Source organism: Cynocephalus volans, chromosome 8 (assembly GCF_027409185.1).
Source record: "Cynocephalus volans isolate mCynVol1 chromosome 8, mCynVol1.pri, whole genome shotgun sequence".
Lineage (NCBI taxonomy): Eukaryota > Metazoa > Chordata > Mammalia > Dermoptera > Cynocephalidae > Cynocephalus > Cynocephalus volans.
Window position 1 is genome coordinate 131,049,684 of NC_084467.1, and position 24,293 is coordinate 131,073,976.

The 24,293-nt window shown below is 35.6% G+C and overlaps 1 protein-coding gene across 9 annotated transcripts in view; it reads left to right on the forward strand.

Moving 5' to 3' along the window:
- The window catches only part of RABGAP1L (RAB GTPase activating protein 1 like), a 646,375-nt gene that overhangs the window by 368,559 nt on the left and 253,523 nt on the right, over window positions 1–24,293 (forward strand). For 8 of the 9 annotated variants that reach the window (XM_063104460.1, XM_063104465.1, XM_063104461.1 and 5 more), the window contains one exon: window positions 15,517–15,630. The exons of the other annotated variant lie outside the window; for it this stretch is intronic. In XM_063104460.1, the coding sequence (XP_062960530.1) occupies window positions 15,517–15,630 (114 nt within the window). The remainder of the gene's footprint in view (window positions 1–15,516; window positions 15,631–24,293) is intronic. 9 annotated transcript variants of the gene reach the window in all.

The following is a 24,293-nucleotide window of genomic DNA, read 5'->3' on the forward strand; positions in this document are numbered from 1 at the left end:
ATAAAGGAGATTGAAGCTGTTATCAGAAGGCTCCCAACAAAGAAAAGCCCAGGACCAGATGGATTCACAGCAGAATTTTACCAAACATTCAAAGAGGAATTGACACCGATTCTTTACAAACTATTCCAAAAGATTGAAACGGACGCAAATCTCCCAAACTCATTCTATGAAGCAAACATCATCCTGATACCAAAACCAGGTAAAGATATAACCAAAAAAGAAAACTACAGGCCGATATCCTTGATGAATATAGATGTAAAAATCCTCACTAAAATACTAGCAAACAGAATACAGCAACACATACGAAAAATTATTCATCACGATCAAGTGGGATTCATCCCAGGGATGCAAGGTTGGTTCAACATACGCAAATCAATAAATGTGATACACCATATTAATAAACTCAAACACAAGGACCATATGATCATCTCTATAGATGCTGAAAAAGCATTTGATAAAGTTCAGCACTCATTCATGACAAAGACCCTCTATAAGTTAGGTATAGAGGGAAAGTATCTCAACATAATTAAAGCCATATATGCCAAACCCACTGCCAGTATCATCCTGAATGGGGAAAAGCTGAAAGCTTTTCCTTTAAGAACAGGCACTAGACAAGGATGTCCACTCTCACCACTCCTATTCAACATAGTGTTGGAAGTACTAGCCAGAGCAATCAGAGAAGAGAAGGAAATAAAGGGCATCCAGATTGGAAAAGATGAAGTCAAACTGTCCCTGTTTGCAGATGACATGATCCTATATATCGAACAGCCTAAAACCTCTGCAAAAAAACTGTTGGAATTGATAAATGATTTCAGCACAGTAGCAGGATACAAAATCAACACACAAAAATCAGTAGCATTTCTTTTCTCCAATAGTGAACATGCAGAAGGAGAAATCAAGAAAGCCTGCCCATTTACAATAGCCACCAAAAAAATAAAATACTTAGGAATTGAGTTAACCAAGGAGGTGAAAAATCTCTATAATGAGAACTACAAACCACTGCTGAGAGAAATTAGAGAGGATACAAGAAGATGGAAAGATATTCCATGCTCTTGGATTGGAAGAATCAACATAGTGAAAATGTCCATACTACCCAAAGTGATATACAAATTCAATGCAATCCCCATCAAAATTCCAAAGACATTTTTCTCAGAAATGGAAAAAACTATTCAGACATTTATATGGAACAATAAAAGACCACGAATAGCCAAAGCAATGCTCAGCAAAAAAAATAAAGCTGGAGGCATAACACTACCTGACTTTAAGCTATACTACAAAGCTATAATAACCAAAACAGTATGGTACTGGCATAAAAACAGACACACTGACCAATGGAATAGAATAGAGAATCCAGAAATCAACCCACACACTTACTGCCATCTGATCTTCGACAAAGGCACCAAGCCTATTCACTGGGGAAGGGACTGCCTCTTCAGCAAGTGGTGCTGGGATAACTGGATATCGATATGCAGGAGAATGAAACTAGATCCATACCTCTCACCGTATACTAACATCAACTCAAAATGGATTAAGGATTTAAATATACACCCTGAGACAATAAAACTTCTGAAAGAAAACATAGGGGAAACACTTCAGGAAATAGGACTGGGCACAGACTTCATGAATACGACCCCAAAAGCACGGGCAACCAAAGGAAAAATAAACAAATGGGATTATATCAAACTAAAAAGCTTCTGCACAGCAAAAGAAACAATTAAAAGAGTTAAAAGACAACCAACAGAGTGGGAGAAAATATTTGCAAAATATACATCTGACAAAGGATTAATATCCAGAATATATAAGGAACTCAAACAACTTTACAAGAAGAAAACAAGCAACCCAATTAAAAAATGGGCAAAAGAGCTAAGTAGGCATTTCTCTAAGGAAGATATCCAAATGGCCAACAGACATATGAAAAAATGCTCAACATCACTCAGCATCCGGGAAATGCAAATCAAAACCACATTGAGATACCATCTAACCCCAGTTAGGATGGCTAAAATCCAAAAGACTATGAACGATAAATGCTGGCGAGGCTGCGGAGAAAAAGGAACTCTCATACATTGTTGGTGGGACTGCAAAATGGTGCAGCCTCTATGGAAAATGGTATGGAGGTTCCTTAAACAATTGCAAATAGATCTACCATACGACCCAGCCATCCCACTGTTGGGAATATACCCAGAGGAATGGAAATCATCAAGTCGAAGGTATACCTGTTCCCCAATGTTCATCGCAGCACTCTTTACAATAGCCAAGAGTTGGAACCAGCCCAAATGCCCATCATCAGATGAGTGGATACGGAAAATGTGGTACATCTACACAATGGAATACTACTCAGCTATAAAAACGAATGAAATACTGCCATTTGCAACAACATGGATGGACCTTGAGAGAATTATATTAAGTGAAACAAGTCAGGCACAGAAAGAGAAATACCACATGTTCTCACTTATTGGTGGGAGCTAAAAATTAATATATAAATTCACACACACACATACACACATACACACACAAACCGGGGGGGGGGGGAAGAAGATATAACAACCACAATTATTTGAAGTTGATACAACAAACAAACAGAAAGGACATGGTTGGGGGGGATGGGGGGAGGGAGAAGGGAGGGAGGTTTTGGTGATGGGGAGCATTAATCAGCTACAATGTATATCGACAAAATAAAATTAAAAAAAAAATAATAAAAAAAATAAAAAAAAAATAAAAAAAAATAAAAAAAAAATAAATGGGGAAAAAAAAAAAAAAAAAAGAATAGAGAATCCAGAAATCAACCCACACACTTACTGCCATCTGATCTTCGACAAAGGCACCAAGCCTATTCACTGGGGAAGGGACTGCCTCTTCAGCAAGTGGTGCTGGGATAACTGGATATCGATATGCAGGAGAATGAAACTAGATCCATACCTCTCACCGTATACTAAAATCAACTCAAAATGGATTAAGGATTTAAATATACACCCTGAGACAATAAAACTTCTGAAAGAAAACATAGGGGAAACACTTCAGGAAATAGGACTGGGCACAGACTTCATGAATACGACCCCAAAAGCACGGGCAACCAAAGGAAAAATAAACAAATGGGATTATATCAAACTAAAAAGCTTCTGCACAGCAAAAGAAACAATTAAAAGAGTTAAAAGACAACCAACAGAGTGGGAGAAAATATTTGCAAAATATACATCTGACAAAGGATTAATATCCAGAATATATAAGGAACTCAAACAACTTTACAAGAAGAAAACAAGCAACCCAATTAAAAAATGGGCAAAAGAGCTAAGTAGGCATTTCTCTAAGGAAGATATCCAAATGGCCAACAGACATATGAAAAAATGCTCAACATCACTCAGCATCCGGGAAATGCAAATCAAAACCACATTGAGATACCATCTAACCCCAGTTAGGATGGCTAAAATCCAAAAGACTATGAACGATAAATGCTGGCAAGGCTGTGGAGAAAAAGGAACTCTCATACATTGTTGGTGGGACTGCAAAATGGTGCAGCCTCTATGGAAAATGGTATGGAGGTTCCTTAAACAATTGCAAATAGATCTACCATACGACCCAGCCATCCCACTGTTGGGAATATACCCAGAGGAATGGAAATCATCAAGTCGAAGGTATACCTGTTCCCCAATGTTCATCGCAGCACTCTTTACAATAGCCAAGAGTTGGAACCAGCCCAAATGCCCATCATCAGATGAGTGGATACGGAAAATGTGGTACATCTACACAATGGAATACTACTCAGCTATAAAAACGAATGAAATACTGCCATTTGCAACAACATGGATGGACCTTGAGAGAATTATATTAAGTGAAACAAGTCAGGCACAGAAAGAGAAATACCACATGTTCTCACTTATTGGAGGAAGCTAAAAATTAATATATAAAATCACAAACACACATACACACACACACACACAAACCGGGGGGGGGGGGGGGGAAAGAAGATATAACAACCACAATTATTTGAAGTTGATACGACAAGCAAACAGAAAGGACATTGTTGGGGGGGAGGGGGGGAGGGAGAAGGGAGGGAGGTTTTGGTGATGGGGAGCAATAATCAGCTACAATGTATATCGACAAAATAAAATTAAAAAAATAAAATAAAAATAAAAATAAAATAAAAAAAAAAAATGAAAAAAAAAAAAAAAAAAACAAAAATTATAAAACTTGAGTGTCTTCATCATGGGGAATAGATGCTTATTCTGCCTACTTCGTTTATTTTGATTTATTCAGCACTCACTTACTAAGGACCTACTAAAGTCTCAGGCACCAGGGAAAGAAAGATAAACAAGAACTCATGATCCACCTAGAGGTGGCAAAAAAGTGGGGGTATTCAGATATGGATACCGGATCATTAAAATAGCATCATGGAAGCTTAGAGAAACAATTGAGTAAGGGAGGAAAAAGGAGAGGAGATATATTTGTCCATTTGTATTGCTTATAACAAAGTACCTGAAACTGGGTGATTTATAAAGAAAAATGACATTTATTGCTTACAGTTTCTGAGGCTGGGAAGTCCAAAGTCCATCTGATGGTGGTGACAGTGACCCAGTGGTCTTACATTGCAAGATGGTGGAAGCAGAGAGAGAGAGAGAGAGAGAGGTAAACTCTCCTCTTCTTTTAAAGCCCTCAGAACCATGCCCCTGACCACCATTATTAATCCATTCACTACTGCAGGGTCTTACAATCCAATCACCTCTTCAAGGCTCCACCTTTCAGTTGCCATAATAGGATTTCCCACCCTCTTAATAGTCTCAGAGAGGGCTAAGTTTTCAATACATAAAACTTGGGGAACACAATTCAAGCTTTGGTGAGTTTTGGGGGACTTCCACAATAACTGTATGTCAGCCATGAGATGATAGTGGAAGTTTACTCACTGAGATTGAGACTATCCAAGGACATTTGATTATGTAGGAAATTCCGAATTGAGTTTTTGACTTAAGTTTTAACTGTGGAATGATAGGTTTATTAGACCAGAAGTTCCCAAATAACAGTTTATGGACTTTAGCTGGTGGCTGCATAGATACTTTTAAAAGTACAGATTGCCTGGAAGTACTATAGAGATTTTGGTAGATTAAATCCAGGTAGGATCTGGGTATATGTGTTCTGAAATAGCTTCTCAGGTAATTCTGATAATCAGTAAGGTTTGGCATCTACCTTAGTAAAGATCCGGGAGAGAGAAGATAGATGGTAGTTGAAGTTACAGGAATGAGTATAACTTCCAGGGAGAGCATGGGAAGTGAGGAAAACAAGGTTAAGGGTGAAACACCATAAGATAAGGAGTAAACAGAGAAGGAACCAACAAAGAAACTCAAAAGGAATACTGTGTCCAGAAGCTGGGATGTATATTTACCTAAACCTCCTAAATCTTAGAAAGGTAATCCTCATTTCTGAATCCATACAGAGAAAAAGGGTGTAGAATAAAAATCTTTAGACTTCTACTTGTAGTTTGCCTTTATTCCAAAAAAGGATTAATCAAGTTTCTTTTTTTTTTTTTTTTTTTAGAAAAATTTTTTTTTTTTTAGAAAAAATTTTTTTTTTTTTTTGCTTGCCTAAGTTATTTTTTTTTTTTAATTTTATTTTGTCGATATACATTGTAGCTGATTAATGCTCCCCATCACCAAAACCTCCCTCCCTTCTCCCTCCCCCCCTCCCCCCCAACAATGTCCTTTCTGTTTGCTTGTTGTATCAACTTCAAATAATTGTGGTTGTTTTATCTTCTTCCCTCCCCCCCCCGATTTGTGTGTGTGTGTGTATGTGTGTGTGTGAATTTATATATTAATGTTTAGCTCCCTCCAATAAGTGAGAACATGTGGTATTTCTCTTTCTGTGCCTGACTTGTTTCACTTAATATAATTCTCTCAAGGTCCATCCATGTTGTTGCAAATGGCAGTATTTCATTCGTTTTTATAGCTGAGTAGTATTCCATTGTGTAGATGTACCACATTTTCCGTATCCACTCATCTGATGATGGGCATTTGGGCTGGTTCCAACTCTTGGCTATTGTAAAGAGTGCTGCGATGAACATTGGGGAACAGGTATACCTTCGACTTGATGATTTCCATTCCTCTGGGTATATTCCCAACAGTGGGATGGCTGGGTCGTATGGTAGATCTATTTGCAATTGTTTAAGGAACCTCCATACCATTTTCCATAGAGGCTGCACCATTTTGCAGTCCCACCAACAATGTATGAGAGTTCCTTTTTCTCCGCAGCCTCGCCAGCATTTATCGTTCATAGTCTTTTGGATTTTAGCCATCCTAACTGGGGTTAGATGGTATCTCAATGTGGTTTTGATTTGCATTTCCCGGATGCTGAGTGATGTTGAGCATTTTTTCATATGTCTGTTGGCCATTTGGATATCTTCCTTAGAGAAATGCCTACTTAGCTCTTTTGCCCATTTTTTAATTGGGTTGCTTGTTTTCTTCTTGTAAAGTTGTTTGAGTTCCTTATATATTCTGGATATTAATCCTTTGTCAGATGTATATTTTACAAATATTTTCTCCCACTCTGTTGGTTGTCTTTTAACTCTGTTAATTGTTTCTTTTGCTGTGCAGAAGCTTTTTAGTTTGATATAATCCCATTTGTTTATTTTTCCTTTGGTTGCCCGTGCTTTTGGGGTCGTATTCATGAAGTCTGTGCCCAGTCCTATTTCCTGAAGTGTTTCCCCTATGTTTTCTTTAAGAAGTTTTATTGTCTCAGGGTGTATATTTAAATCCTTAATCCATTTTGAGTTGATTTTAGTATACGGTGAGAGGTATGGATCTAGTTTCATTCTCCTGCATATCGATATCCAGTTATCCCAACACCACTTGCTGAAGAGGCAGTCCCTTCCCCAGTGAATAGGCTTGGTGCCTTTGTCAAAGATCAGATGGCAGTAAGTGTGTGGGTTGATTTCTGGATTCTCTATTCTATTCCATTGGTCAGTGTGTCTGTTTTTATGCCAGTACCAAGTTTTAAATATGCCCTATCTCAAAAAGATTTCTTCTACTTCCAGAGGAGGTACAATCACAAAATCTGTTGGAGGGGCAGAAAATGACCTTCTTGAATAGAGAAAAATGAAGAAAGTAGAGTGTCAGAAAAGAAAGTTGTAATATCAACCAGAATTTATAAAACAAAAAAATGCTCCATTATACTCTTACCAGATGGAATTAGAATATTTAATTTATTGAAATGACCTTTATAATTGAGAACTAGAACTATTACAGTCTTTCAAGAACAAATCCTTCTGTTCTTAGCCATTCCATTAGCAACAACATGGATGGATTTCTTTTGTTATTAATGTTGTTGGGTGACTAAAAACTTATGTTAATGGAAACATGCTGTTATAAAAAGGAACAAAATGGCATAATCTGGCATAAAAATTAATTGCCTTTTTCAAAACCCATGTCCCAAGATAGAATAACTGTTGATCCTAAAGGAATTTTTAAATATATACATTATTGAAATGTATTTAGGTATGCTAAATTCTTCATTTTTTTTTTCTTTAAATGGATGAGTGAGACTCCTTTGAGGTTCCAGGTGATCTTTTATACAAGTGAATTTTAAGATCATTTCAATAGTTATGTTTATGTGATATGCTTTTTTTGGTAGTATTCATTTCACTGATCAGGTGTAGATTTTTCAGGAACTCAGTGAAAAAGTGGTCAGATGGTCATAGTGGTTCTAATATGTTTAACCTTTGAGGTTCTACATTAAACGTAGTTTTTAAAAAGTCACCTAAATTCATATGGCCTTGGGGAACTATTTATTCTGAATAATATTTTGTCAAAGACAAAGAAAAAGGTAGGCACTGATACATCTCTCTCAATAAAGTTTACTGGTGAGAATACCACAGTAGATCTTCAAATTTGCTGAGAGCTAACTTGTGAGAGTCTAGCCATCGGCAAAGTTAGGGAGGGAGCACAGTGCACACAAGACTTCCCTCACTTTTGACACCAGTTGTAAATTCAGGGGGTTACCAAACCACCTCCAGTTCACAATTCACTAGAAGCACTCACAAAACTCACGGAAAGCTGTTATACTCACAGCTACAGTGCTATTACAGCGGAAGGATACAGATTAAAGCCCAGGAAGGGAAGAAGCACAAGGGACAGAGTCCAGGACAAGTACTAAACACGGAGCTTCCTTTGTCCTCTCCCCATGGAGTCATGGACTAATATTACTTTTCTGGCCTCAGTGCGTGACAGTGCACATGGAGTATTGCCAGCAAGGGAAGCTCACCCAAAGCCTTGTTGTCCAGAGTTTTTGTGGGGGCACTATCACATACTGTGTGGCTGACCTTTAGTCTCCAACCTCTTTGTAGGTATAGCTAATAGTGTGTTGCCCAAAGCCTTTATTATAAATCACATTGTTAGAGTGGCCAATGCTCCTTTGTAAAGAAAGGCCTCCTAAAGGCCAGACCATTCTTTGGGAAAAGTTAATTCATCACACCAGCTCTTTGAAATAGTAAAAATAAATGAGGCCAAACTGGAACAAGGGTTCACAAAACTGAGATACACAGACAATGGCAGATGAAATGGCTCCTTATTGTCCACAGGATTAAGTTAAAGCATTTTCTTTCAAGATCATCTTTTTATATTCTTGATCCTCCTCACCACACCCCTTTATGAATTCTCTTTTGCAGTCAGTTCCAGTCATATCTCCTGGGCATGCCAAGTGCTTTCCTGCTTTGGACCCTCTGCTCACACTACACTTGGTGTCAGTGTACTTTCATGATCTTTCGATTTTGTTGAGCCCATCCTGTCTACAGGGCCCAGCTCAGCTCCTGTCTCCTGTTGAAGGCCACTTTTACTGTTGGGTGTCTCCGGCAGCCGCATGGGACCCCAACAGGTTTTTCCTTTCCCTAGAGGGTTGGAGCCAAAGGGATTGCTCTCCGCCCCCCCACCCCCCCCAGGATGCAGGGTGAAAAGAGATTCCAAGAGATGGGTGAGCACACCGCTGCACTCCCAGATAGGGAACAAACACATACACACATGCAGCGGGGATTCTGTCAGGCAGTTCCATTTATTGTAACACAAAAGATCATATTTATATGCTTAGTAGGCGGGGATTTCCAAGCTTAGGCCAATCCTTGAAAAGGTCAAATGTGCACATGCCTCGCCTCTCTATGCTTAGCCCTCCCCCTTAACTTCCCTTGGGTGCCACCTTTTATCCGTTTAGGCCATCTGTTGTTTTTGCTTAGAAAAAGGGCACGGTCCCATATTTTACCACTTGAACTCTTTTGCAATGACTTTCTCTACTAAATTTCTGTAGCTAGCATTACCCATATAATTTATTTTGTTAGCATATGTTTCCATTGATATTTATACCGATATCTTGTTTTTACAAGCAGATTTTAAGCCTCTTATAATTTAGGGACTTTGCAGACTATGTCCTATGCCTTTCTAATCCCTCAGATTCTATTATAATGTTTTGCATATAACAAATGTTAAATCAATTTTTGAATGGTAAGTTTCATATAGACATGTGCAACTAGGAGTATATTATACAAATTATGAATTAAAGCACCTTGTAAAAATAGTCTAAATTATACTTATAAATTTCTAAGTTAATATTAATTCAGGAAAATATTACAGCTATTTTGGGGTTTAGGGCTGTTTTGTTAAAATTATGATAATTTAAGATTAGATATAAATCAAACTTTGGAAAATAAGAGCATGGAGTTCAGCTATTGTGCTTCTTTCTAACAGAAGTTGCAGGATTCATTATTGGCTGTCGATATGAGTTCCAAGGCAGTGTATATTTGTATATAAATATTTGGATATATGTATAAAAAGAGATTGATATATATCTAATCAATTTGTATTTGGAGCCTAAAAGTAACTCCAGATATTCATCATAGAGAGTCATTTCTAACTTTGACCTAGATTCTGGGAAATTCAGGCTGTGCCCGTAGACTTCAGTGCCTCCTTGTCTTCTAATCCCAAAGGAATGCTTCATCGTATTCAAATATTTTTCATTCCCATCCCAGCACTTCTTTCAGGAGTAAGGTACCCGCATGAATACTGACTGGTCTGTAAATACACTTCCTCCTGTCCCTTCTCTCTCACTGCCTTTAGTTCTCGTTGTTGCAATTCTCCCAGAAGAAATTTCTTTCTACTTGAAGCCAGAATATGAGACTGACGCGCTACCTACTGCGCTAACGAGGCACCTGAAGCCAGAATATGGATGATATTTTTGACCTTTGCATTAGGCTTTGATTCTGAGGCATTTGGCAGCACGTGTGTGCAGTGCCTGGGAAGTAGCTTGCTCACAGTATGACTTAGTTGATTTTTATTTCTTAGCTTTCATCTTGTCCCATTTATGTTAAGACTTCCCCCCTATTCAAGGAATAAAGGCTGGCAATGATCCAGCCTTTTTGTGTTACTGTTTCTAGCTCATGATTTTTGTGGCATGTTTGAAACTAGAATACACTTTTATATTTTCTTCTTTCATCTCTGCCTCTTTAGATTTTTGGCAAACATCAAGGTGAATAAATCAGACCCACCACTGCAAACCCATCTGCTTTCAGGGACATGTAAGCAGACTAGTTTGTGATATTTACCATCCAACATAGAACTAAAGGAGGATCCCTACAGAGTAAGAATAGCACGCACATTCTAAGGTCAAAATTTTTGTAAGCTCTGAATCATTTATCTGCTGACTGATTGTGGCTAGGGATGGTCTACATTAGCATTTTTAATGGCACTAACAGATTGATGGTACTTATAAAATTGGAATGCTTTTGCAGTAGATGTAAAGTGAAAATGTAGGCTATACTTTGGATTCGATGATAGTGATTAATAAGAAAAGATGCTGTCATAGTTTTTAAAATATGGCAAATCAAGGGATAGCCAAGGTGTTCATTTGTCAGGATATTACTTTCACACTTCTTCTGCTGCTAAGGTCACATGTGAAAACAGTCATGCTCAGTAAAATGCCTTTCATACCTTCAAGTTGTTGACAGCTCAGAAATTGTTTCATAAAAAATAATAGGCTGTGGTCATCCAAATATGTCTTCCTAATACTTGTTGTCACTTGAATGCTGCATTCATTTCTTTCTCACAACAAGCAAGTGATGGTTCTCTTCAAACAGGAATTAAGAGAATTGCAAACATGTCAAGGTGTGTAAGTTATACTAGAACAGCTTGTGTTATACTCTTAATAGCAGGCTCAAAATTGAATCCATTTTTAAATGATCAAAAGTTGATCAAGCTGCTTATACCTCTTGGAATTGTTTTTAAACCAATCTTCAACAAGCTGAATTTTATCCTCTGTTGGATCATGGATTTTATCCACTAGAGATTGATGTCTTTTTTGAGGTTAAGTTTAGTCTTATGATTTAATGGTTTGGAAATAAAAAAGTATTTTGAAAGGTAGATTTGGTTGCTGTGTTGTGGTAGTGTCAGGGTTGTAGGTATGGGGGATAAAACTCAACTTTTCAGACTTTATTACAAACTGCTTACTACTTTGTGGTCTGAGTCAGCTTTTGTGTGTGGCTCAACCTGACTAAGGCAGGAGGAAGGATGCTCTCAAGGACTTTGCTGACAAGTTACATTCTTGGTGGTGATGGTCTAGAAGGGAGGCATCCCTTTGTTAACAGTGGCATTTGTGCTTTACATAACTGTGACTTCAACCCTCTGATCCTTAGAAGCTAAATTCTTTTTTTTTTGACTGGTAAGGGGATCGCAACCCTCGGCTCGGTGTTGTCTGCACCACGCTCAGCCAGTGAGCGTACCGGCCATCCCTATATAGGATCTGCACCCGCAGCCTCGGCGCTCCCGAGTGAGCCACGGGGCTGGCCCAGAAGCTAAATTCTAAAGTAAAGATGGAAATGGTGACTGCTCTAGCCAATTTAGCTTCTACCCTAATCTGTCCTTCCCAACCTCCTTCTGGTATTTTTTATACATCTTTCTCTTTTGTATGGGTTATATGCAAAGCTGGGTCCAGAGTGTGTATCAGTTGATAAAAACAGTACTTTATCCAAATTATTGTTTACTTTTGCTTTTAATAATTGATTAATAGAAACAAGGATAATCTAGGACACATAAGATACATGATAGGAAATAAACATGGTATGTATGTACATCATCATGCTGTAACTCTCTAAGGGAATTGGTTTCATAATCATAACGCTTATGATACCCGCAAAAAACCGGTTGTTTTATTATTTAAATTATACAAATACAGAAGGATGTCTAAAATGTATACTCACCAAAAAATTTAAATGATTAAATATTGATTCTTGAGGAAAGGAGGAATAATTATTAACAGTAATATCTGTTTACTTAATAAGTACTCAATTTATGTGCTAAGCACTTTATATACTTCATTTTATTCTAAATATCATTATGCATTTGGTATTATCATCCTATTTTACAGATGGGGAAACTGATGTTTAGGAGGCTTAAATAACTTGTATGAGATCCTATAGGTATTAAGTGAGGAAAACAGAAATAGAATCAATGAGTTTGGGTCTAGGGCCACTAAACCATCATATTGGACTCTGAGAAGAAGAATGGGAGATACATGTGCTAAGAAGTAAATTGTGGGTCAGATTGTGAGTCTGGACATTGGTGAAGTAGCTGCCCATCAAGGCGTGAGTTCTTTCCTCTTCTCATTCTGGAGACAATTGGCAGGACTTAGGGAGCCCCTGCTTATGGGAGCTTTCCAAGAAAATGACCTCTTACCAGTTCTGGTTGTGTTATAAAATGTTTTTAGCCATATAAAACTGAAATGTTTTCACATGAAACCCTTTAACTTCAGATATTTAGATGGTGAATTATTTGGCCTCCTTTTGTCCTTCCTCTCTGTTCATTTTATTTCTTATAAAAGTTGACCACTGCAATTGGAGTAAGTCTAAAAAGAAAGGAATTAATGTTGAGGAGAAAAATTGTTTTGTCCTTTTTAAAAAGAGAGTTAGGTTCGGTGACTCCCTCACTCAAATATTTTTGAATGAGTGAATGAGTGAATTTGGAGGATTAGGTGTGGATTCCCAATATATGTACTGTTTTTACTCTCAGCTGTTATGGATAATTGGGAGGTGGGTTAACTTTAACTTTTACTTCGAAAGCACAGTTATTTTATTTTTATTTTCATTAGTCCAGTATGCAATTTCATTGCTATCAGTATGTTTATGAGTCGATTATACCTCTTGACCTTCACTTATATGAAAGGGATCTGTGAACAGTATAGCAAAATAACTTATTTAGTCTATAGAGTGAAGTTCCAGAAATTATTCTTTTAGCCAACTGAGAGGAATTTATAGGAAGAAAACTCTAGAAACACACATGCATAGAAAGCATTTAAAAGTAATCCTAGGGAGGAAAAATTTATTAAGTAAGGAAATGTTGGTGATTTTATTTTCATTTGATTTTGCCCCTTTATTTCTTAAACAGGAAGACTGACTGTGCATAGAAAAACATTACTCAGTATTATACCAATTTACTTTCTAGAAATTTTTGGTCAGCTTCCCTTTCTGTGAATCAGACTATTGGTACCATTTAAGAACAGCATGATGCTAAATGTGTAAGCAGTTCCTAGGGAATATAGCCCAATGACTACTTTCTCTTAACGTCCTAAAAAGTACAAAAAGAGTTATCCTGTGGGCTACTGGGCACATTTTTGCCTTGGAAATAGTTCAGCAACGGCAGTAGTAGCATTTTTGTTGCTTGTCTTTTCAAGTGGTTTGCTAAGTGGAAACAATTACTGTATGGAAAAAGAACCCTTCTACTGGAGAAAACCTGGGCAGTGAAAACTCTGGTCTGCCTGGTTACCATCTTCTTTGTACTTAGACACCAGACAAGATAAAACAAATATATCATTGTATGTCTCTTCATACATTACTTTTATACTTACCTTGTTCTATACCCCCACCCCACTCCAAATTTTCTTTATCATTAGAAACTGTTTTTACCTTAACAAATACAAACTTTCTATGTATCCTTTTATTTAAGTTATGGTGATTTTTTTTTTAAAGTTCCATTTTTATTCAGTTTTAGCATTCTGTTCCTATAAGACATCAAAATTTCCTCTGGACTGATTTGTAATATGTTCGGTGTTTGCTGGCAAATTTGGAACATTTCAGTTTGCTTCCTTTCTTTCTCTATATGATCTAAGACATAATTACCACCCAAAACGAAATAGCAGCTGAAATGAAAAAGGCAGCAAGAGAAGGTACTGGCTTAAGGTAGAGCTAATCAACGTCCCCCTTCTTCTTATATACTTCTTAGCTATAAAGTGAAAGGGAAATAGCATTCATTGAAGTAACTCATATATTAAACATTTTTTTCCTTTCTGGATTTAAATCTGGAAGAGGGGATTTGTTCAAATCCTTAGGAAAGCAAAACGTTAAACAGTACTTCTAATTTGCAATTAGTAGTCTTTGATACTTCTTTGAATCGTACAGAATATTTTCATCATCAGGGTTGCTAGAAGTAGTCCCATCCTTTTTTCTTGACATTTAAACAGACAAAATAGACATTTCCAGGAATAAAATAAAATCAAGTGAATGATTAATCATTTTTTTATAAGGCTTAGAATTTTATTCAATTTTGAGCTTTTGGTTCCTGAGTTTATCTAAAAAAAAAAAAAAAAAATCTCCAGGTAATCTTAAAGTATATGTCATCTTAATATAGTAATTTGTAGGCTTTTTGTTTTGTGAAGTGAGTTGGGTAATTAATCTAGTGGGGGGAAAGATGGATAATATTTTTACTTTTTAAATGACTGTAGTCTTAGTTTTCATTTATTAGATTGTCAAAGATTAAAAATTAGATAGTACGTGGTACTGGGCAGGCATGGAGAAACACTCTGTTCTTATTAATGACCACATTTTTCACATTTAAAAAAAATTTATGTAACAAACAATATCACAAGGAACATTTTTATATGTATGTATTGGTCTGACAGCTCTGGAAGGAGAGTACGTTTACCAAAACTGGAAATGCATATACCCTCTGACCTAGCAATTCCACCTCTAGGAATCTATCCTTGAACATGTACACAAGACATATGTATAAAAATGTTCCTTGTGATATTGTTTGTTATATAAACAGAAAAAATGCAAAAAATGTCATTAATAGGAATGTTAAATAAATTATGATATATTTATACCCAGATGTACTTCATTCTTTTTAATAACTGCTTCTAAAGAGAATAAAATACATTTGCATGTCGTGATAAGGAACATTCTATAAGTTATACTATTAAGTGAAAGTTACAGATAGTTTGCTTCTATGGAGATAGATGTATATGGTTTCTTTCCCTCCCTGTCCACTCCCCATGTAAACATACATAGACACACATGTATGGATAGATGAATAAAAGTATACAAAAGAAACTATTGGCAGTACTTATCTCTGGGGAATGAAATCATGGGTCTGGGATAGAAGGGAAGAGTTTTAGGGGGCTTTTGGGGTATACTTTTTTTGAACTCTTTTTTAAAACGTGTACATGTCACTTTTAATAATTGAAAACAAATTTTAAATTAATAATCAGGTCTAATTTTTTCCCTTTTAGGACTCAGCCCAGGAGAGTGTTATTACTCGAGATATTCATCGTACGTTTCCTGCACATGATTACTTTAAAGATACAGGAGGAGATGGTCAGGAATCGCTCTATAAGATCTGCAAGGTAGGGCTCTTTACCTCAGTTTTTCTGACTTATTTTACAGGGTTATATTTTAGGAACCCATCTTGAAGATTTTTAGATTTTTTTGTCTTCATTTTTTATCTGTACTATATATACCATGTTCTCTGCTGCTAGATACTCAGTACTGAGCTCAGAGGGTGACGTTTTGGCTGCGTGTTCTGTGCCTCCTCATAAGGGAGGAGGCACAGTGTAGCCTCAGTTTGGCTCTCCTGCTGACAGGAAAGGAACAGAAGATCCCCTGAGGCTATGCTGTAAAGGCTCAAAGGAGTCCCAGATGACTCTTCCCTTCTGACAAGATAATGTGGCAATTATCTCAATTTTTTGACAGTAGGCAAGTGTAATAATCAGTGTGGGGCTTGTTGAGTACTGGCAAGTTCTCTGATATTGTGGATATACTCTGAGTTATGCCACATCATACATCTTTGTGCATTTTTTAGGTCCCATTTGGAAATCTTCCTTCTTCCTCAGTATTAGTAGACCTGGGAAAAAACTATTTCCTGATTTCCTGTAAATGTACTCTGCTTGAATACAAAAAATTCTATCAGTGAAGAGTGGCCATCAAGTTATTAATTTCTCAAGGTTATATTGGAAATGCAGAATAAAGTGTGGTGGGTATACTTACATTGTCCTTACTTACCATTCTGGTAGAGATTGTTGATGAATAGTGAACTACACAAAATTCTGGTAGTAATATAGAGAAAAAGCAAACACCAGGGCTAATTTGTAAGTTAAATAATCAATTCCTGAATAATCAAATATATCCTTTTTATTGAGTAGCAAAGGTTAGCTAGTAGGTAGTCAGAAGTATACTTACAAATCTATTTTATATTTACTTTAAAAAAAAATAGTGCTTATAAAAGCACTCGCCTACATATGCTAACCAAGTAAGGTTGATGTTTAATTCTGCAAATGGCACAGCTTTCATTAAAGTCTTTCTTGTATGTTGGTGGTTTTGCCCTCTTCCCACTCCTGTCTTTTTGCCCTCTCTCCTTCTCTCTCTCTCTTTTTTTTTAAAAATCTATTTTGGAGGATTATAAATATACAGTGATCAAAAATCTATTTTCATGTGGATGTATCATTCAGAGCTAGTATTCATAAATAACTTAAAATACTGCTCTCTGGAAGGTGATACTTCATCTGGTTTAAAAATACCAAATCCATTGGACACCACCAAAATGAATAATATATTCATTATTTGCTTGTAAAAGGCAAAAGTAATTATTTAAAAATTTTTTTTTACCACTTTTGAAATACTACAAGCTAATTAGCTTCTGGCTTGTGTAAAGAAGATAGGAAAATTTATATAGTTTCTGAATTTATTTAGAAGGGCCTGGCTTATGGCATATGGAACATTTTTTTTCCATAGCATTTAGTATATTTTCAGCCAGTCAGTGACTTTTTCCTCGATTTTTCTCTGATTGATATGAGATACTTTCTTCACATAACTAAAACAGATGGTTCTCTGTTCTTGCAGCCTCTGACTTATAATTTTGCTGTATTGTAGTAAAAATAGTATTTGCCTCATTATATAATATTTAGAGGCAAAATGTCTGAAACATTACTAAACACAAAGATAAAAGTTAAATGCTTGGTAGCTTTAAATAGTTGGTACCCTTTCTTTTGGTGTTGCAGATAATAATCCAGCATTGAGTTCATTAGAAAATATTCATTAGAACATTCACACATCTCATTTAACTATTTTAGATTATCAGTATACATTTTATAACATGATTAGATAGTTTTAAACCTCTTTCTCAGCAGAGAATATTAGGAAAATCTACATATAAGATACTTTATTATTGACAAATAGCTTAAATTACACTAAATTTTGTGCAGATATGGAAAACAAACAAAATCATATTCAAGATAGTAAATAAAAGTTGTTAAGGCTTTTAATATTATACTAAAGTATATATACATAAAAATAATTAACAATAGTCTTTGATAATGGAGGTGAGCAGATACACACACACACACACACACACACACACACACACACACACACACACACACACACACACACACACACACACACACACACACACACACACACACACACACACACACACACACACACACACACACACACCCACACACCAGCAAATGTTGGAGAAACCAAAATTAGATGGGGTCCTCCCCTGTGGAGCACTTGGTTTGTGATTGACCTAGTTCCTTCTTCTGTTCTATTATTTAGTGGTCTAGTGCTTGTGCCAGGAAACCTTAAGTGGTGGTGATAACTCACAAATAGGATAGCATACTTATGAGTAATTTAGAATTGAATATTCTTCTCACGTTTTTCCATCTACTTGCTTCTGCTTTTCTTATCCAATTTGAGTCACAGTCTTTCATTTTATGACCTTCATTCCATATTCCCAAAAGCTATTTTTGCGTAACCTTTTGAGGCCACTAAGTATAGTCTACCTGTTTTAACATTTTTATTTCTAGAATAATATCCAGCATGTTACTTCACACTCAGCAGTATGCCTTTGAGTTTCCATTCTGGATACTCTGCACAGAACTGAATAAACATTAATGATACTTTGATCTTCTATCAGCCACTTGTATAATCTGTAAGTAAGGGCAGTTTTGCTTTTTCTTTTCCAATATTTATTCTTTTTCAATCTTTTCTTGTCTTATTGCACTGACAACAACCTCCAGTATAGTGTTAAAATGAAGCATTGATAGTAGACATTCTTGTCTTGCTCCTAATTTTAAAGGAAATGCATCAATTCACATCAGCAAAACAATTAAAGGCCTTTTTATGGTACGGTGCCTTTCATGTGTTATAATAATTTCACAGTTGTAGTGTACTTTCACATATATTACCTTATTTATTTCTGACAGTTGCTCCTTGGTAGAGCCTATGCTAAAGAAACGATATGCTGTGCCCTTAAATTGAGCAGAAACTATTAGGACAATTTCAGTTACAATAAGTTTAGAAATCAGCTATGGTTTCAAGGATACAGCAGTCTGACTTTATATTTGAAAAGTTTTCTGTGGCTGGGGTGAAATGAAAAATGATCTGAACTGTCAGATTAGAGAGAATCCTGTTAAAAACTTACTGTCATGTTTTTATGGCCTTGTCAATTCCATTTTTGCCTCTTAATATCTTTTGAATAGAAACAGTTCAAAGCTGCTTCTGTTGTTATAAATTTATATGAGGAAAGTTGAGCTGAAAGTATAATAGTAGAATTCATAGGCTTTTGCAAATGAAAAGGTTTGAAAATTAATAGGTTTCTGCAAATTAGAAGCTTCTGCATATGTAAAGATTTGGTCCTTTCTTACCTGTCTTTCCTATTAGTTACGTCAATAACATATTTTAAGAGAATGTTCTTGAGAGGGGGAACAATGTACTACTACTCCAAGAATCTTCAGCACTTTTCTAATTTATGTATGATGTAAATCTGTTTTAAGTTGGAAGACAGCTTGGTACAGGTCCAAGGACTAGGCATTAGGAGATCTGGTTCTAGTTTTGCTTCCTCCACTAAGCAGATCTAAGACTTTGGAAAAATCACTTTTTGGATTTCTGTCTTAGTAAGGGTGTGGAGTCTGATATCATTACTCCAGTTCCAGTTTGCTATGATTCTAAGTGTTGTTTAAAAATTTTTTAAATCTAACATATGACAGATGAATGTAGAATTTAACAGTTAAGACCTATGTCAGTGATTAGCTCTGTCTCTCAATACCAAAGCTATAAAGAGATCTACTTTTAACTTGAAGACTTTACTTGGCTTTCTGTTATTGTGTTTGCGTCTGTCACATCAAATGGAGTGTATTTAGTGATTTACTTTTAGGTATACATCTCTTTGTGAGACCTAAGACTAGTCAGTCATAGTGATCAGCTAAAATATTGTTCACAACAGTATAGAGCAAAGTGATTTTTGGTGTGCAATTTAATTTGTGAATATTACTTTTTCTAATTTTCTGATTAGAGCAACTGCTTTGTGAAAAAGAGGCTACTGCTGTGAATTTAATGGGAAGGATTGAATATATTACAGAGAAATCAATACCTTTGTTCATCTGGGTTAATAATTTGATAGTATAATGGTTTGGTGGAGGATAAAAATAAACTTAACCCCTGTTCTACAAATATTTTTGTCAAAACAAGATTGGATTTGCTATAAAAACTAAAGTATTTGAGGTATTATTTTGATACTAATAATGAGTGAGCTGCTGTGCAATTTTGAAGAACACAGAAGATTACTGACTTAAAACGAGATATAATTATACATTATTTATATAGTTTTCTAGATTTAGGGGGTATTTGCTGTTATGGAGATTGATTATTTTTCACTGAATGGGTAGTATTTTCAGTACAATTTTCTAGCTATTTGACTACTTTTAATTCAACTCTCTTCCTTGGAGTGCCTGAATGAGCCCTAGTTTGAATGGCAGCATTTACTGAACAAATTACAGTCCTCTATTCTTTACTCTACATAGCCCAATTTGCCTGACTATGAGCAACCTGTGGGATTCCTCCTACCTATGTCTTTGGAATCTGATTGGCTCCAGATTGAGGGCTGTTTGGTGTGGAATGATAGGTGTTCTTGGATCAAAATGGACCCAAAAGGATATAGTTTGGAGCAGTACCTTGGGGGAGTCAGGCAGCTCTTGAAGAATCAAGAAGGTTTTTGTGTTTTCTGTGTACCTCCTCTTGTTCCCTTGAGTTTCTGTGAGCTTCTTTGAATGATGGCAGCTGTCTAAGGTAGATCCAAATATGAGCTTCTGAGGAATCCTTTGAACCCCTGGGGCCACTTGTCTTGCCCCATCACATCCTAAAGAGCAGTGAATTCAGTGGTTTCAGCAGACCTTGAGGGACAGCAGCGTATTTTCAAAGCAAATTAACTTCCTTAAGGAAAAATGAATTCTTGCAGGTCTTACAGGAAGTCTTGGAGAAACTTCCTAATGTTGATTGACATAATTAGAGCACTTGTGAAGCCCTGTGGTTTAGAAAGCACTTCTCTACATGTTGTTATTTGATCCCCATAGGTACTCCAGAGGTCAGGTACAATTTCCTGCATTTTATAGATGAAATCCAGAGAAATTAAATTATTGGCCTAAAATTACATAGCCACTAAATGGCGGAGAATAACTTGAGCCCAGATCTTTTAGCTTAAAATTCTACGGTATTTCTACAGTACTATTATGATTATGTAATGAAAAATAAAAATGATGATTTATTAAATAGCTCCCATGTACCAGAGACTATGCTAGGCACTTTTACACACATCATGTTATATAGTCTTGACAGTTATCCTGGAAATAAGAAGTATATCCCTATTCTTATACTGAGGATAACAAACCCTCAGGAAGGTTAAATATTTAACCATAACACACAAATAAGAAATTATAAAACTGGAAATTCCTTTCAAGGCAGGTCTGTCTAACTCTAAGAGTCCATATTCCTTGTATTATGGTCACTTTTCTCAGTAATAGAGGGACAGTATTTTTTTCTATTTAAAATTTCATTTGCATATGTGTGCAGACACATGCATGCACATATGCACACATACACATCTACATACATAAATATACAAAAGTCATGTTGTTGGTGGTCTTTATGTGTGTGTGTTCTTTTTTATAAATTTTTTATTGAAACTGTACATATTTATGGAGTACAGAGTTATATTTCAATACATGTATACAATGTGGGGTGATCTAATCACAGTAATTAGCATATTCATCATAGCAAAACAATAATTTCTTTGTGATGTGAACATTTGATCTCCTTTCTTCTAGTCACTTGACAATATGTAATAAATCATTGTTAATTATAGATTCCTGGGTCAACTGTATACCAATAAAATTTATTTTTTCTATGTAGCTGTAATTTTGTGTCCATTAACAGCCCCTCATACTATTTCCTCTCCCTTCTCCCCTTTTCCACTTCTTGTTACCACAGTTCTCTCTCCTTTTAAGAGTTCAATATTATTGTTATTATTTATTCATTTGTTTTTGTTTGTTTGTTTGTTTTTTAGCTCTCACATATCAGTGAGAACATGGTATATTTCTGTGCCTGGCTTATTTCACTTAACATAATTTTCTCCATATTCATACAGGCCACTGTGAATGGAAGAATTTTATTGTTTTTTATGGCTGAGTAGTACTCCATTGTGTATGTGTACCACATTTTCTTTATCCAGTCATCCACTGATGGACATTTAAGTTGGTTCCATATCTTGGCTATTGTGAATAGACCTGCGATAAACATGCGAATGCAGGTGTCTCTTTGACATGACAGTTTGAGGGACAATGTTTAAAAAGCAAGTTAATCTTAGTAGTATCATCATAAATGAAATCCAGAGGTGTAGAAAATATTTTTTTTGTTAAGCTAAATACTAAAGTGCAAGGAAAAATATGACCTTATATTCCCTACATTAAATGTCTTACTAAAATATAATAATAAAAAGAGAATATCAGGCGCACTAGTGGGGTCTTCACCAATGTACTTGGAGTGTTACTCAGGCTCCTAGGCAAGGAAGTGTTTTAATTATTGTTTTTCTGGGACAGCCAATGCAAGATTATTCAGAAGATAGACCAAGATATGCTTAAGGGCATCACAAAGAAAAATGAGTTCATCTTTGATGATTTCATCCAGAATTTTATAATCTGAAATTCTAGAAATTGTTTTAATTTCAGCATGCATGTAAGTTTTTATTTCTTTTAAAAAAGATTATTTGAACTACAGCAGAGAATTGGCACCATAATTTCTTTAGTGCTTAAGGCCTTTAAAGGTTTTAATAAGACCCTAAAGACTTCTAATAATAATAAATAGAGATTTGATATTACACTTATACACTTTGTCTTTTCTTGCGGCCAGTTGTAAGAAGACAAAATCTTCTAATTTTTGAGTGAAAGCCTTCACCTTTATAAAGAATAGTTTCTGTAAGATCATCTTAGATCTCACTGTTGCCATTAAAAAGAACCTTTTATTAAAGTATAATGTGTAATATACATATAGTAAAGTGCAGATATTTAGGGTATATAACTCAATGAATTTTACCAAGTGAACACTCCTGTGTAAACACTATAGTATAAAGATGTGGAATATTACAAGCACCCCAAAGCCTCCTGACAGTCATTACCTCCCCTAAAGGTAACCATCATTTTGATATCTATTAGCGTATGTTCATGTTACCTCTTTTGAACTTTAAAGAAAGGACTCACACAGTATGGACTTTGTTGTGTCTGGTTTCTTTGTGTATGAGATTATGAGATTCATCCATGATTTGTCCATGTTAGTGCATTGGCTATGAAATTCATCCATGTTGACTATGGATTCATCCATTTCATTGTATATGGTAATAGTTTATTATTTTCATCTCTGCCTAATATTCCACTGTACAAATATACCACAATATTTTATCCATTCTGTTTGTGGTAGGCATTGGGGTTGTTTTCAGTTTTTATCTATTATGAGTAATGCAATTATGTAAATTCTTGTATTAATTATGTTTTAGTGCACATATGTTTGCATTTCTGTTAGGTAAATACTAGGAATGGAATTTCTGGGTCAAAGGGTATGTACGCACATGTTCAGCTTCTGTACATATTGCCAAACGGGTTTTCAAAGTTTTACCATTTACATTTCAACCAGCGGATGTATAAGAGGTCCGGTTGTTCTATATTATCACTGATACTTTGTAAACTTTTAAATTTGAAACATTTTAGTGATGTGCAGTAGCAGTAGCTCATTGTGCTTTCATGTGCATTTCCTTTATGACTACTGAGGATGAGTGCAGTTTCACATGCTTATTGGCCATTAGGATATCCTCTTTCATGACATAATTGTTTGTCTTTTGCTCATTTTTACAATTGAGTGTTCTCTTATTATTTTGTAGGGGTTTTTTATATGTTCTGGATATGAGTCCTTTTGTAGACACACATGTTGCAAATACTTTCTCCATGGCTTGCTTTTTCATTCTCTTAATGGTATCTTTTGATGAATAGAAGCTATTAATTTTAAAGAGGTCCAATTTATTAATCTTTTCTTTTATGGTTAGTGTTTTTGTGTCCCATTTAAGAAATATTTGCCTAACCCATAGTCATGAAAATATCCTTTGATGTAATGTAGAAATTTTATTCTTTTGCTTTGAGCACTATGATCCATCTACAATTGATTTTTTTTGTGATGTACATGTCAAGGTTCATGTTTTTGTCCATATTTATCTCAAGTTAATCCAGCACTATTTTTAAACAACCATACTTTCTTCATTGTATTGCTGCAGAATCTTTGTCATAATCAGGTTCATGAATGCATGCATCTGTTTCTGAATGATTGTCATATGGCGATCTCTCTTTGTACGAATACCACAATATTATAATTGTAGTAGCTTTATATAAGCTACTAATAAGATCATAAATCTTATTATTTGGTATTTAGGCCTCCAACTTTGTTCTGCTTCAACATGGTTTGTGCTGTCTTGGCCCTTTGTATTTCCATATTTTAGAATCAGCTTGCCAGTTTTTGAGGAAAAACCTTAAGGATTTTTATTGGGATTGCATTGAATCAATACTTTATCAATTTTATTAGTTTTTTCAAAGAACCAACTTTGGCTTTGTTGATTTTATCTATTATACATTTGTTTTCTGTTTCATTGATATATCTGCTCTTGTTTTTATTATTTTACTTCATTTTTCTTTGA